The sequence below is a fragment of the Pteropus medius genome, unplaced genomic scaffold (genome assembly GCF_902729225.1).
Source record: "Pteropus medius unplaced genomic scaffold, Ma_sr-lr_union100, whole genome shotgun sequence".
Taxonomy (NCBI): domain Eukaryota; kingdom Metazoa; phylum Chordata; class Mammalia; order Chiroptera; family Pteropodidae; genus Pteropus; species Pteropus medius.
Genome location: NW_024344378.1, coordinates 32,683,355 through 32,698,593, shown reverse-complemented (window position 1 = coordinate 32,698,593; position 15,239 = coordinate 32,683,355). Strand labels below are relative to the sequence as shown.

Below are 15,239 nucleotides of genomic sequence, written 5' to 3'. Positions count from 1 at the left end.
CCCCATTTTTGGTGTTCACTTTTGCATGCATCGTTAGTGTTATCTTTAATCTCAGGTCCATTTGAAGGAATAGTTCCCAACTATTTATCATTTACATGAGTATTTGTTTAGGGACAAATGAATACTTCAAAACACAGCTCACTTTAACTGGCCAATTATAAACCAAAATCCAGTGCAATATGCTGAAGCAGACAGACAGGGGAGTGTGCACATCAACCCTTCCACACTGTGTAATTGCACACCTCCCTTAAGACTCTTCACCTGTGTCCCTACAAACATACCAAGAGCAGCAAGTGTCAACTGAATATTAATTTTTATTAAGCTTATTTTTGTATTATTTTTGGATGAAATAAATACAAAATTTGTTTTAATAAGGGTGGTAGTTACATGGGTATATTGCTCAAAAACATTGAAGCTTATCTGTACATTTTATTGTATATAAATTGCACCATTAAATAAAAAAACAGAAATTGATGTTTTTTTCTTAATCTCACTTTGGGAATGACTACAGTAAACAATAGGTAAAATTTTATTTACATAATTGAGAGAATAAAGTGGACTTTTAGAAATTTACTCCAGTGATGACAAATAAATGGAATGTCAGAAGATTTAGGAGGCTATCACAGTGGTCCAAGAATGAAAGAAGAAGGCTCTGAATAAGGAGAAAGTAGAATTATACAAAAGAAACATGTAGGAGTGAATGACAATGATATAGGCAAGAAAGAATTACTTGGTCAATGTATGGAAAATTGAACCTGCCTAGTCAGAAAAATGGTGGTACTATTAGGAAAAAATCAGTTTCTGGCTTTTGTAGTTCTTTTATATTTAAATTACAGATATGAACATTTCATCTGCCCAACAGTGGTGGTTTTCGAACTTTACAGGGCATGAGAATCACCTGAGATTATCCAAAGTGCACATTCCAGACCTTCCTTTTCAAGAGATTCTCATTCAGAAAATCTGGGGTAGGATTTTGGTCTTTCTGATGCATCTAGACCAAGAAGTACACTCTTAGAAGTACTGCCATAAAAATGCATAAGAAAAGCAACCCAGGCATATCTTTGTAGAATTTTCCTAAGTTCAAAAATTGGCTACTAATAGTGTAATTTTTTGAGACAATTAAAAGATAATTTGAGATTTTTTTCAAGGGAGGGTGAGTTACAGACTTGTCAATATTTTGGATTAAAAAAAAAGTTTATTATTCATCAGAAAGAGCTTAAACAGAAGTTTACAAAGGCAATGGACTTAGACCTGAGGTGATATGAAAAGATGTGGAATTGGGACAAAGAGACCTTACTGTTTTCAGTTAGAATTATCAAAGATACACAAAGAAAATGTACTAGCTTAAAGGAAAAAAACGATAAGCTTTTAACTAATGGGAGAACATAATAAGAAGTTAGAGGTAGTATCTATCATATAGATTTGAACCTAGGGATAATTTGTTACCAAAAAAAATGTTTTTAAAGCATAGAGGAAAACATAGTTAAGATTATTGACAACATTTTAGTTATATAAAAGATGTAGCAGATGAATTGACTATCCGGGAAGTGGAATTGTAATATTTTTAACTCCAAAATTAAAAATTAAGGCAAGAACTTGATGGAGAAACCCCAGAGTTTTGGAGATGTTTTGGTAGAATCAACATTTTTGATGAAATATGCGTAGTTTCATTAAATGGAATGAATATCAAATTTTTTAAAATGAGAATTTAAGTGAATCTCTAGGGTTCTTATACTTAGACATGTACTTCTGTTCTTTGACATTTTATACTTCATTTATAATAGCTTTTGTGAGGTATTCAATATTCAGAGGTCACTCAAAGGTTTTTATTTAAAATCAACTGGAGATATATTATAATTGCTTTTCTTCTACCAAAGGAAATTATAGGTGTATTCATCAGTAACATTTGACAGAGACTGAACATAAATTCCTGTATGTCTACAATGTCAAAACTTGGAGAATAGCCTCAAATTTCCATAAGTTTCTATGGCAATTCAGTTTTCTATGACAAGAATCCAGTTTTCAACACTGAGAATGACAGAATTAAGATACCATGTAATTGCTCATTTATTGCAAAACACTTCCATAACTATTTTAGAATAACAATACTAATAATATGATTATTTTAGACAGTTTGTTATTTTTTTTTAGTAAATTCTTTTGTTCTTAGGCTATGTTTTACTAAGGATGCAACCTCGAGTTCCTATCTTTTAAAATTATCTAGGACAGTTCTTTTCTGTTTGTGTCTATGTCAACAACTAAATATTTAGATTGATGTGCTATATTTCACTTTTTTTATTTTTGAGATGTCCTTAATGTTAGTGTCTTATAATGGTATATAATATTTCTATGGCTCCAAAATAAAAGACAGTAGCATAGTTAATTAAATCTGTCTTTAATGCCTATTCCCTCAACTTATTCCCTCTTGCTCATATATAACTTTTTTTTAATGTTATGATTTATCTTTACATATATATGTTCATATTCGAGGTTAACATACTATATGTACTTTTTCCAAATCAATTTCTCATTTAATATATTTAAAGATAACTCTATAGAGTAAAGATATCCATTGTTTACTTTTACATTTGAATTATATCCACTTGAGGACATATTACCATTTATTTAACCAGACCACTATTGAGGTATATTTAAGTGGTTACTTATATTATTATAATGTAAAAGTTTCCTAAAAGTAGAATTTCCAGGTCAAAAAGTAAATACTAGTATGATTTTGCCATTTTTTTTTATTGTAGTAAAATACACATAACATAAAATTTACCATCTTAACCATTTTTAAGTATATAGTTCGGTGGCGTTAAATACATTCATAATATTGTGTCTAAAACTCTTTTCTTATAAAATTGAAAATTTATACTCATTAAACAATAATTTCCTATTTTCCTCTTTCCTACAATCTCTGGTAACCACCATTCTACTTTCTGTCTCAATAATTATGAATACTTTAAGTATCTCATATAAGTGCCATTCCTCATGTAGCATTTGTCTTCTTATGACTAGTTTATCTCACTTAGCATATTGTCTTCAATGTTCATCCATACTGTAGCATACGTCAGCCTTTCACTTTCAATCCATTGTGTTTTTGTATGTAAAGTGAGTTTCTTGTAGATAGCATATAGTTGCATCTCTTTTTTTTTTTCCTCCAATCTTTGTCTTTGGAGAGTTTAATTCATTTACATTTAAAGTAATTAAGGAGGGACTTCTTTATTTTGCTTTTTGTTTTCCATGTCTTATTAATTTTTTATTCCTCATTTCCTGCATTACTGTTTTTTGTGTTTTGTTAATTTTTCGTAGTGAAATGTTTAAACGCCTTTCTTATTTTCTTTTGTGTATATTCTATAACTATTTTTCTTTGTCTTTACCATGAAGATTACATTTAACATCCTACTTTCTGTCTCAATAATTATGAATACTTTAAGTATCTCATATAAGTGCCATTCCTCATGTAGCATTCGTCTTCTTATGACTAGTTTATCTCACTTAGCATATTGTCTTTTATCTGAGAATGCCTTAATTTCTCTGGCACTTTTAAAGGACAATTCTACAGATATAGGATTATTTTTGACAGGTGCTTATTTATTTTAGTGCTTTGAATATATCGGCCCACTGCCTTTGAGCTTGAAAGTTTCTATTTAGTAATATGTTGATAATCTTATTTAAGATTTTTTGGTGTGTGATGAGTCCCTTCTCTCTAGCTGCTTTCTGGATTCTCTTTTTGTCTTTCTCTTTTGAGTTTGATTATAATGTGTCTTGGAGTGAGTCTTTTTAAATTCATCTTACATATATCATTGATGGATGTTTATTTTTATATATTTCATCAGACTTCAAAAGTTTTCAGCCATTAGTTTTTAAAATATTCTCTCGGCCCCTTTCTCTTCTTCTGGGACTCCAACAACATGTATGTTGGTCTGCTTGATAGTGTCCCACAGGTCTATTAGGCACTGTTCACCTCTGTCCAATCTTTTTTTCTTTCTACTGCCCAGACTCAGTAATTGCCATTGCCCTATCTTTGAGTTCATTGATTCTTTCTTTTGCCAGCTCAACCACAACTCTGCCTTTGAACCTCTCTAGTTAATTTTTCATTTCAATTATTATATCTTTTTGCTTTAGAAGTTCTTTATAGTTTCTTTTTAGGTTTTCTTTACTTTTATTGATATTTCCATTTTGTTCATAAATAATTATATTGACTTTCTCTATGTCTTCCTTAAGTTCTTTGAGTATCTTTAAGAGAGTTGTTTTAAAGTCTTCATCTAGTAGTTCATCCATTAAGTGTTTTTAAGGGGCAGTTTCTGTTGATTTATTTTGTATTTTCTTTGAATGGGCCATACTTTTCTGTTTATTTCTACACCTTGTGGGGTTTTTCACTGTTGTTGAAAATGGCACATTTGAATTTAATAACATGGTAAGTCTGAAAATCAAATTCTCCCACTTTTCCACATATTCGTGTTTAATGTTCTTATTTTTGTTCATTTTTTTATTGTTGTAAACTTAAAAAGGTTACAGGTGTAAACTTAAGGTCTCAAGAATTTTGAGTCTGTGCTTTTTCCTAGATGTGTCCAGTGACTTTCTAATCCACCACCTCCCCCACATATAGTTGCTTTTGAATGTTTTTAATGCCTGGCTTCCAAAAAGAAAAAAGAAAAAAGAAAAAGAAAAAAAAAAAGAGGGTGATAAAAGGATGCTGGCCCTTTAAATCCCTTGGAATTTACTTTAGCTGAGGGGAAGGGGCTTGTAATAATAAAAGGAGATACCAGGTGTGACGATAATGCTTTCCTTCACTTCCATAAGTGGAAGCAACAAGCACTCATCAGAGTATAGATCTCTGGTATTTGGAGGTCAGGGTCCTTTTTGCCCACCCTGATTCCCACAAGCAGTATGCAAACTGCTGCATCCAGCAAATGGTAAATCCTGCCACGTCCAGCGTGACTCTGGAAAATATACCTGAGTGGGAATGTTGGGAGATTAAGAAAAGAAAGAAGACGGAAAACTGGGATCAGGAGGTCCACTGTCTACTGATGGTGGAGAAGTGGTGCAGTTTTATTTTTGCTAGTTGCTTTTTTACAAGAACATACTATTGCTGGCATAAGCAATTTCCCTTAGGCATAGCAACACTATTTCTTCTACTTCTCCGAAGCCACATTTTATCATGACCTTCAACTTGTTTATCTGCCTGTGGCTACATTTGCACCATCTTGTTCTCAGGAAGAATTTGCGGAGGCGAGGCAACCCTTGGTTGCCCTTGCAGACTGCAAGGACCTTGTCAGCTTACAGTCTGCTCTCCATAGGAAACTGCTTTGGGAACATGTGAAGAGCTTCCTGTGAAGGGGCTGAGGGGAGGGGAATGGGTAACTTCTGTGCTGAGAGCTGTAACTGACAGAAATTTATCACAATTTATTGTCTAAACCCTCTCCTGGAAGTTACAAGACTTCCGTAGACTCCAGAATTCCAAAATATTTATATCAGACATGTTCTACCAATGGAATTTCTATGTAGGTAGAGAGATATATTCCTGGCCTTCCTACACTTCCCAGAATCTCCCAATACTATAGGTTATACTAAATTCTCCATCAGAGGTTTTATAAAAATCATTTAATAACACCAGAAATGTTTGAAAGTGCCTGTTTTCTCATAGACTCACCAATGGAGTATGGTGTCTACCTGGGACCATTGCTAATCTAACAGTAAGGAATGGAATTTCAGTGTGGTTTTAATTTGAATTTATCATTCTTATATATAAAGATGAACATCTTGGTATATGTTCAAGGGCCATTTGCCTTTCTCTTTCTGTGAACTATCTGTTCATTTTCTAGCTCAAACCTTTCATTTTTAATGTTTAGTTGATCTTTTTTTTTTTTAAATTCGTAAATCTACATACATTAGGGATATGATTAGGGATTTGTCTCTAATCTAAATGCAACTATTTCCCCAAGTTTGTCACTGTGGTTTTACTTTGTTTATTGCATCTTGCCTTATAACTTTGTAATGTCATCAAATTTATATCTTATTTATTGCTTCTGGATTTTGAACCATAGTTAGGAAAGATATTCCTTCTCTCACATTAGAGTAGAATTTATTCATGTTTTCATCTATAACAAGTACTTATATTGTTTTATTGTTTATTGTTCATGAATATCTTCTTCATTTGGGGTTTACTCTAGTATTGTATGAAGAATGGATGCAATTTTATTATTTTCTTTATGGCTCTCCTATTAGGTAAATGCTTCAATTCAAAAATCCATTTTCCCCTAATGTGTTGAGATGACTTCTTTATCATATGCTAAATTTTCATGTGCAATTTTGACTATTTCTGGATTTTCAAGTCTATTTTATTGGTGTAATTTTTTCACCTCCCGACCCTGCCCCTCACATTAACCCAGGGTAATTTCTTTTTGGTCTCAGAGTCAAAGCAAGGAGCAATACCGATTAATTTATTTTGGGATATTTTTGGCTTCTGGAAAACTAGATTTGAATGCAAACTCTGTGTTACTTTGTCTCTGACCTTAAACACATTATTTAATATATCAAAGCTCTCAAATCCTCCTCTTTAAAATAGGAATGATTTACAGAATTATTGATGATTACTTATATAAAGCATTTACACAGAGTAAGCTTTAATAATTGGAAGCCATGCTGTTTTATTCTTGTGGTTATTGTTTGGCCAAATGTGTTTATTCTATAGTTATATAACTTGATGTCTATTTTTCTTCACTTTAGGAAAAATAATGTTGCAGTATACAAAGAATAATGATACAATTGAAGGAAATTTCTGTAACAAATATATTTCTACTCACTAAAATGCTTGCATTTAAGAAATATCCTCTTTAGACATTAAAGTATCATCAAAATATATTATGTAATATTTTAAAATATTTTTATGTAATATAATTGATGTAGTTAGTTTGATACTTGAGAAAAATATTTGCCCAGCTAGAACAGAATATGCTCATTTTAATTTCCAAACATCTTGATATTTGGTAAAAATTAATACTCATTGTTTATTACAAGATATTTTGAGAAACCATGCAGGCTATAATTAAGATTTATGCACCATTAAAATACAATTTTAGAATTCAAAATTTGCTCTCTCCACACCTAATACCTCTTTTCATGTGATGAAGTTTTAAATAATTAAAGAGCTCTCTTAATAAAATATATTTGGAAAAATCATCCAAACAAGACACATTTTCCATCGTTTTACTTATAAACAAATTAATTATATACCAAATTTGCATCTGCTTTCCCTAGACTGCATAATTTTGAAACTTAATTTACTAACGAAATTGCGATTTTATCACTCAGTTAATGAAGGGAAATAGATAAAGCAGATACACATATTACTAATTGTTCTCAATTATATGCTGAAATCTCAATGTCTTCCAGGGACTCCTGAGGATTACCCACGATTTTTCCATATGCATCCTAGGACTGCAGAACTTAGTCTCCTGGAGCCAGTAAACAGAGATTTTCACCAGAAATTTGATTTGGTCATTAAGGTAAAGTAAACTAATTTCTTACTTCCTTGTATTTATAACTGCTAATCAAAGAAAACTGTAGAGGCTACTGTAGATACTTTAATGTTATAAAAATTAAAATTAATTTGGACAGCAATTAGTCAATTTTCCACTATAAAAGTGAAGTGCAGCAATTTTACTACATCATTGCTTTTCTTTAAAATAAACTTATATTACAATGTGATTCAAATACTGAATATTTTGTATGTAATAAGTGCCCTAATCTAATGTATATAATTCTGAATTCTATTCTTTATTACATCTTCTAATAGTTCATCTTTTTCGCTAAAAGGAATTTTATCTGCAAAAGCTTAACTAATGAATATATTTAAAGATGCATAGATTTATAATTTTATTTTAATAATGTATTCTTTTTTAAATGTTGTTGCTCTTTCTAACATAAAAAGAAAAAGAAAATATCTTGCTTGTCCAGAAATTTTTATATGTCTTTTTTTTAATTTTGAAAGATGATCCTCGACTGGAAAATATTTCAAAGCTGGGAAAATTTTTCAAAGCTAGGGGAAAAATTTCAAAGCTAGGGTAATTCAATTAGCATTATAATGTTTTTTTTTTTAAATAATAATAAATGTAAAAGGTATTATGGAAACCTGCATTATCTGTCAATTAATTCTGATAGACTTCATTAAGAAGATAAGATTTGAGCTTGGAACTGAAGGAAGAGTAGTGATGAGGGATGGGAGAAGGGCATTCAGAGTAAAAGGACATTAGAAAGGGCACAGTATGTTGAGTGTGTATTATATAACTTTTTCATATCTACACATACAAAAAAAAAGAGCTATAGATCATGGGAATCTTTTTCATTTCCACTTTTGGCTTTTACTTCTTGCAAATAACACAGATATATTTTTCAAATGGTCACAACTGAACCTGATTTCTGGTGGTGAATGGAAACTTTCCAAAAACTTCTGTGAAGATGAAAGATATCCAGCCCTCAATCATTCACTGAGATTTTGTGAAAGAGAGCTATCCTTCCTCTATTTCAGCAAGCATTTGATATATAGAGTAAATTAGTCCTGCACTAATCAAATGGAGGGGTGCAAATAAGGGAATAATTTAAGAACCAAAGCCATGTCGCGAATGGGCTTATTATAAAAAGATATATAAGTATAGTCCAAAAAATCAGGAACTAATTCAAACCAAAGTTTTATAAATTGTAGAAACTTTGTAATCAAATATTTATGTCTCTCTCTGCCTTGTTTGAAAAATTAAATTATTAAAAGCAAATATTGTAGCAAATAAATTCTCATTTATCTCAAGAAAAGTTATATTTCATTTTTAAAAAGCTATAGAAAAACTTTTCTTTAAATTAAACTTACGGAATATTTTTTAAAATTTAAAAGTGGAAAGAAAAAGGAAGTAAGGAAGGAAGCTTACTGAGAATGTATATTGTACAAGGTGTTTTATGTATATTTTTTCATTAAATTATAGCCATAACCTTAGTAGTATGCTAATTAGCACAAATGTGAACACTAAAGCTCAGAAAGGGTGATTGGCTCAGAGTTACATTATTAATAAGCAGCAAAACTCAGATTTAAATTTAGATTTTCATCTAAACTAAAGCTGTGCTCTTTTCACTTCACCAAGATGCATTTGCTTAGAAATAATAGGTTGTCTGGATTAACTATCTGTCAATGCTACTGTAAGCAATATATAGACGTGGATTTAATTTTACTGCAAATTAGGGAATATTTTATTAGCACCAATTATATTATACATACCAGATCCTGTGTTTATTTAGTGTTCCTCTGTCATTATGCAATTTGTAGTCTAGAATGGGAAAGAGTTATATAAGCCGATAAATCAAATATAACACGTTGACTGCTAACAGAAGAACATATAACAAGTGCTGGTGAAGCGCAGAACAGGCACATTTAAATTAATCTGGGGACTCAGGGAAGATTTCTGGTGATTTCCCCAAGTTAAATTTTGCTATATTAGAAGGTTTGGCCAATGAATAAAAGTGGGAAATATGTTTGAACATAAGGAAGAGCAGAAGTAAATTTTTGGAGGCATGATATAGCAGCTAGAAGCAGTTAACAGGGTAATGAGGTATGGAGCCAGACCAGTTTCTTTGGATTTTATTCAATAAGGGCATTGGAGTCATTTAACAAAGAAAGATTCCTTTTACCATTTGTTTATAATGGTCACACATGAGATTCATCTTCATGCATCGACTACATCATTTTTTTTTAATCATAGGGTGATATAAAACTCAAAAATGTGTACCCATTGTCTACTGTCTATCTACCTGGAGCCATGTGGTGCTTCACTCAGTGGGAATTAGAAACCTTGACAAAGCACTGTTTCAAACCTGCCTCATTTGAAACCTGAAATTCATTATTTTCCTTTATTATCAAAGTCAGGTGTCCTAATATAACCTGGTTACAGTGAAACAGTCCATCAATTATAGAAACAAAAATCAGTTAAAATAGGACATATTTTTTTTATTTTTAATAATACCTTATATTATTAATAAAAGTTTCTACAGACATTATTAGATTAAAATTTTGCATTTTGTGTGCTGTCAAGAGGATAATAAGCAAAGATATCAATCTTTAAGAATGATAATGTGTCACCTGCTTGAATAATAGCTTAATATTGTGGCTTTGTATAGGGGTCCATTGAAATGCTACGATCTGGCAGTTCTCTTCTGTAGTAAGCTTTTCACCCTCTTCCCTTTTTCTTATTTTAATAATGCTTCATTTTTCATTGGCCATAAAAGATTTTATTGGACTCGATCTCAATTTCTGTATCGAAAGCTAAGGAAAAATAAAATGAAGTATCTTCTCTTAAACTTTGAAGAAGAGTTAATTCTGCTTTGAAAAGCTATATGCACATTAAACCACTGGTGATTGTCATGAATTAGAAATTTATCATTTTCATTTTATCTATTTCTGCCAGTGATTTATTCACTAGACTGACAAATAAAAATATAAAAGTGAAGCTCGAAAGACAAAATGGAGTAGTTCACCAACTTTAGAATATAAATTTTTAAAACGTCAATTAAAAGAGGAAAAATGATTCATATCAATCATTATTCCAAATTTTAAATAATTGTAATCACTTAATTACAACTTTAAAATAAAATGCACATTTTAAATAAGACTCAGCATTTAGTTTGCCCACTAGAGTTGATATTTATGCCTCTTGGCCTTGTATAATTATTCGTAATATTTCTTTACTCTCAAAAATGCCCCATTTTAGATAAACAGTTATGTGATCACCATAGTTGTAAAGCAAAAAACAACTGTGATATAGAAATGGGAAATCACATTTTCGATTCTAGATAATAATGAATTAGATCATGCATGGAGTGTCTATAACAAAGCCCAGAAAATTCACCTTAATTATTATAAGTGTAGTATTTATTAAAAATGTTATTAGTTGATATATTTTATACTCTGGGAACCTAATACAAAGATTAAATGGATAAATTATTATGAATCACTGTCTCTCAGTTGCTCAAACATAATTGTATTTTATATCTAAATCTTTTTGATAAACAACTATAGCAAGGGTCACAATGATATCATAAGCATCATTGTATTATGATCTTTTTGATTTTCCTCTTGTTTCTCATTCACCTACTCATATTGTCCATCAGGCTAACCTTTAACTTCTTTTCTTTCCAACATCATGGCCACATTAAACCTTAGCTCTCATCAGTCATTCTGCATACTTTCTATTCTAGCCGTAAGAGAGGACTTGCAGGGCCCTAAAGTCGCCATACTCTTTCTGGCTTCCAGATATTTACAGATGCTCTCCCTCTTCCTGAATCATTCCTTCCTTTCCTTATCAACAATGCAATTCACATTCATGATTTGTTGATGCTGCAGATGCTAAAAGGATACTTTCTATGAAAGGATGTGGCCACTGAATGGAAGCCCCTCCTCGCATCCTGCTCCTCCCTGTGGTTGCTCTGACTTCTATATTTAGTTTGCCTGTTTATTTCCTCTGGACCTTTAGAGGAGGGAAGATTGTAATGTATTTCTTTACACTGTGGCCCAAGCCCCTACCTTTATGCATGTGTAGTACATAGAAGGTACTCAATAAATATTTGTTGTAATTGTTTTCTGGTACAGCAAATATTATAAGGCTGCTGGATTTGGTTACCTACATTTTAATTGTATTTAAATATATACATTTGAAAGTGTATGCATTTTATACAATTTTATTTATGTCTCTGTCCAGAATAAAGATACAATGAACTTCATAGATAAATTCAATCTCTGGAAAAAAATGCCAGACCTATGGTAAGGCATGGTGTAAAGCCATGTATGAGTGCATTTTAATACAATTCTCTTTTTTTCTAAAAAAAATGTATATATATTCAACATAGAAAATGAGCCACAGAATCGAAACTAGTGATTAAATATTAGTGCCATGTGCCAGTTCTCCTGGCAATTTACTTTGCTTTAACTTGAGAGACAAAGGACAACAGCATCTGAGAATGATTGAAGCCTAAGAGAACAGCTACTACAACCCTTGATCATATGCATGAATCTCTAACGCCACAATACTAGAAAATATTTAGCTTCTATTTGAATAATAATCTCAATTATACTTACTTCACAGGGATTCAATGGAAAGCTCAGGTTCACTGTTTTTAAGGCATATGGCATTTGTTAGTTTTCAGTTTGCCAGTTTTTTCTGAGAGTTTTTAGGTGCCTGACATTTTGCTCTCTGTTGAGAAGGCAGAAATCTATGAAAGCTCTGCCTCAAGGAAATCACAAGTATGGAAATTATGCTTTCAGAATTATTTCCTTTCTGAATTCAACATTCGTATTTCTAATTACTGCTTGTATAACTACTTTAAGTATTAAGCAATTGCATCAAATTAAGAATGTGGTAAACTATATATGTCCTTTAAAAACCTTAAGCCTTCTTTCTTTCAATTAATAATATTGCAATCAGCCAGTCATCCAAACTGGGAGCTCCCAGTTCCTTTTAGGTATCTGTCTCATATGTCCCTATTCAGTCACATTTCAAGTCCTTTCCAGATACCTCTGGAATTTCTCTTGAATCTCTCTCCATTCTCCATGTTCACTGCAGTTCTCTAGTTATCATCCTCATGGCTGCCCATCATCACACATACATCTCTTAAACTTTAGCCTGTTTTCCTTGCATCCTTCCTATCTCCCCACATCACCAACAGAGTAACGCCTAAATAAATAAATAAATAAATAAATAAATAAATAAATAAATAAATAAATGATGGTTATTATGCTCCATATTGTCATGAAGCCATTTGACAATTTGCCCCCCTACATGAATTTCCAACTGAGAACTTTGTAGATATGAAAGATCACAGGTATCAGGGGCAGTTGGACAGAGTAACAAGTCACAGATCATTAGTCATCTCTTCTAAAATAAAAGAGATGGCATATCCCATGATAATGAAAGAACTATCAAATTCATTAACTCTGTTAAAGACTTTGTGAAATATAAGTTACTATTCTTTCTGCTGTAGTGTGAGTATTGCCAATTTGTAAAAAAAGAAAAAAGAAAAAAGAAAAAAAGAAAAGAAAAAGAAATAAAGAGGAGAGAAGAAAGGCAGGAATATTTCCTTTAGGAAAGATTGAATAGGAGCCTTCAGTGAGCCAGAGTTAGGGGAGGAAAAAAAATATCAGAGCTGATATAGTCCAGCCACAAGAAGCAAGACAAATGCTATGGATGACATACTTTCATAATTCTGGAAATATTTAGTAATGTACTCCTCTCTCTATTGTGGATTCCTCTTGAAAGAATGAAACACACACATACCCCACACCTTAGTTCAGCAGGTCAACAAAGAAGAAGCTCATTTCCTCTGCCCCAATAGCCAGATCTGTAAGGTAAAGAAGTTTGAATCCATTAAGAGAGAAAATCCTTTATACAATTTAGAGAAAAACATCCCACAGAAATTTTAAGCATTAATTCTAATTAATAATAAAATAACAATCCCTTCAAGATCTGGATGAATAACACTTTCGGAAATCCATGGTCGTATTTGACACATTTTCTAAATGTTTTCCTTCTATTTTAATTTTATGTTCTGTTTTATAAAATCTTTTAGATTGCATGTAAACATTATTTTTATTTCCTTAAAAAGAACACTCTATATTATTTCATTCTGGTTGTCCACATTTCTAAAATTTCTAAGTACTAGGTTGGATTACTTGAATATTATGCCAATTATGGAAATAAATAAAAGGAAAGAATATTAAGTGTCTTCTTATCTCATACTGTTACTCATCCATCTGGGTTAATCAGAACAGAAATAGAATATAGCCATGGAATAGAGCGACTGTCCAAATATACAAGCTGACAAAAGATACACCGAGGTGACATTTTACTTGCACTCTTTTCTTCATCACAAGGAAGAAAAGACCTGCAGCTGCTTGGAAAAGGAAAAGCGATTTATCCATTCTCACCACAGTACCTTGATTTTGGCAAGGTCCTCTTATCTGCAAAGGTCATTATAGGAGTTAAATATTAGGTCTAAATATTGTAAAATGTTCAAACAAAAGCCATTTTCTGAGCAGTCCTTGTCATATCTTCCCACTACACACCCTTCACACACATAAACTACTTGCCCCCTATATACGATTGTTCCCAAGTAATCTTTCTTCATAAGCTTCTTGGTTGTTGTATAGAAAACTAAAACTAAATAGGGCATATCTAAAAACTTGTAAGCTAAATAGGGCTAACTACTATTATTTTTCTCAAGAACAGCCTGGAACATAAGAGAAATATTAAACTCCTATTACCTTCCAGGCTCTGAAAAATAACCTACTTAAAGAATTTATTTTTTTGGATATTGTTGGATAGATTATTCCAATCGATCAATTTACATAAGGCACTTTAGAGATATTTTCTTCTAGTTTGGAGAAAACTATGGGAATGGGATCAGAATCCAGAATAGGCCTTTGCTGGATGGGAAAGCAAAGGGCAGGACAAAATAAGGTGCAATAAACATGATTAGAAGCATTCCAGGAAAAGAAATTACTACCTCATCATTATTATAATTTTGTCTCTGGCTGGCCTTGGCATTTATAGCCAAGATGATTCTCATGTTTAAAACACCAACCAAATAGAATGACGTATCTGTGATTAGAGAGAGTTTTGTGATTCTGTAGTCTTTCCCAGAGAAATTGAGGTTTTCTTCTTTAAAGCATTCAAAATTGCTTTAGTCATTCTAGTGTCAGTTCATATCTCAAACTCTAAACAAAGGACAAGATTTTTATTATTGAAAGGTATACAAAAGCTTTGAGAATTCATGTTTTCATTGCAATACATTATAAAAACAATGGGCAAATTCTTACTTCAAGTGGAAATAAAATATACTTCACTTTATTAAAAATGTTCCTTAGAAGGGAAGTGTGTCAATTAGTCAATATAATTTTTTTTGTCATATCATAAACTCTTTTGGGGAGTATGTTGTCTATATTCTGTCTATATATATATATTTTGGTCAAACCGAAAATGTATTTCTTTACAACCAAAAATGTATTTTTTTGCTGTATTTAAGATATTATAAACAATTCAGTAGTATGATATTCAAAACAATTCATTGTATTTTATTTGATAAATTATTGTATGATTTTATAAATTCTCACATCTTTTTTTAGTAACTCATAAATAGGCTTTCTGTCAGATTCATTATGCATTCCTTAATTTTTAGAGTATTAAAGTTTAATATAGGAA

The 15,239-nt window shown here is 31.5% G+C and overlaps 1 protein-coding gene across 2 annotated transcripts in view; it reads left to right on the top strand.

Annotated features, from left to right (window-relative positions):
- PCDH15 (protocadherin related 15) overlaps window positions 1-15,239 on the top strand; it is a 730,119-nt gene that overhangs the window by 436,740 nt on the left and 278,140 nt on the right. For both annotated transcript variants that reach the window (XM_039871826.1, XM_039871827.1), the window contains exon 10: window positions 7,402-7,514. In XM_039871826.1, coding sequence (XP_039727760.1) covers window positions 7,402-7,514 — 113 coding nt within the window. The remainder of the gene's footprint in view (window positions 1-7,401; window positions 7,515-15,239) is intronic.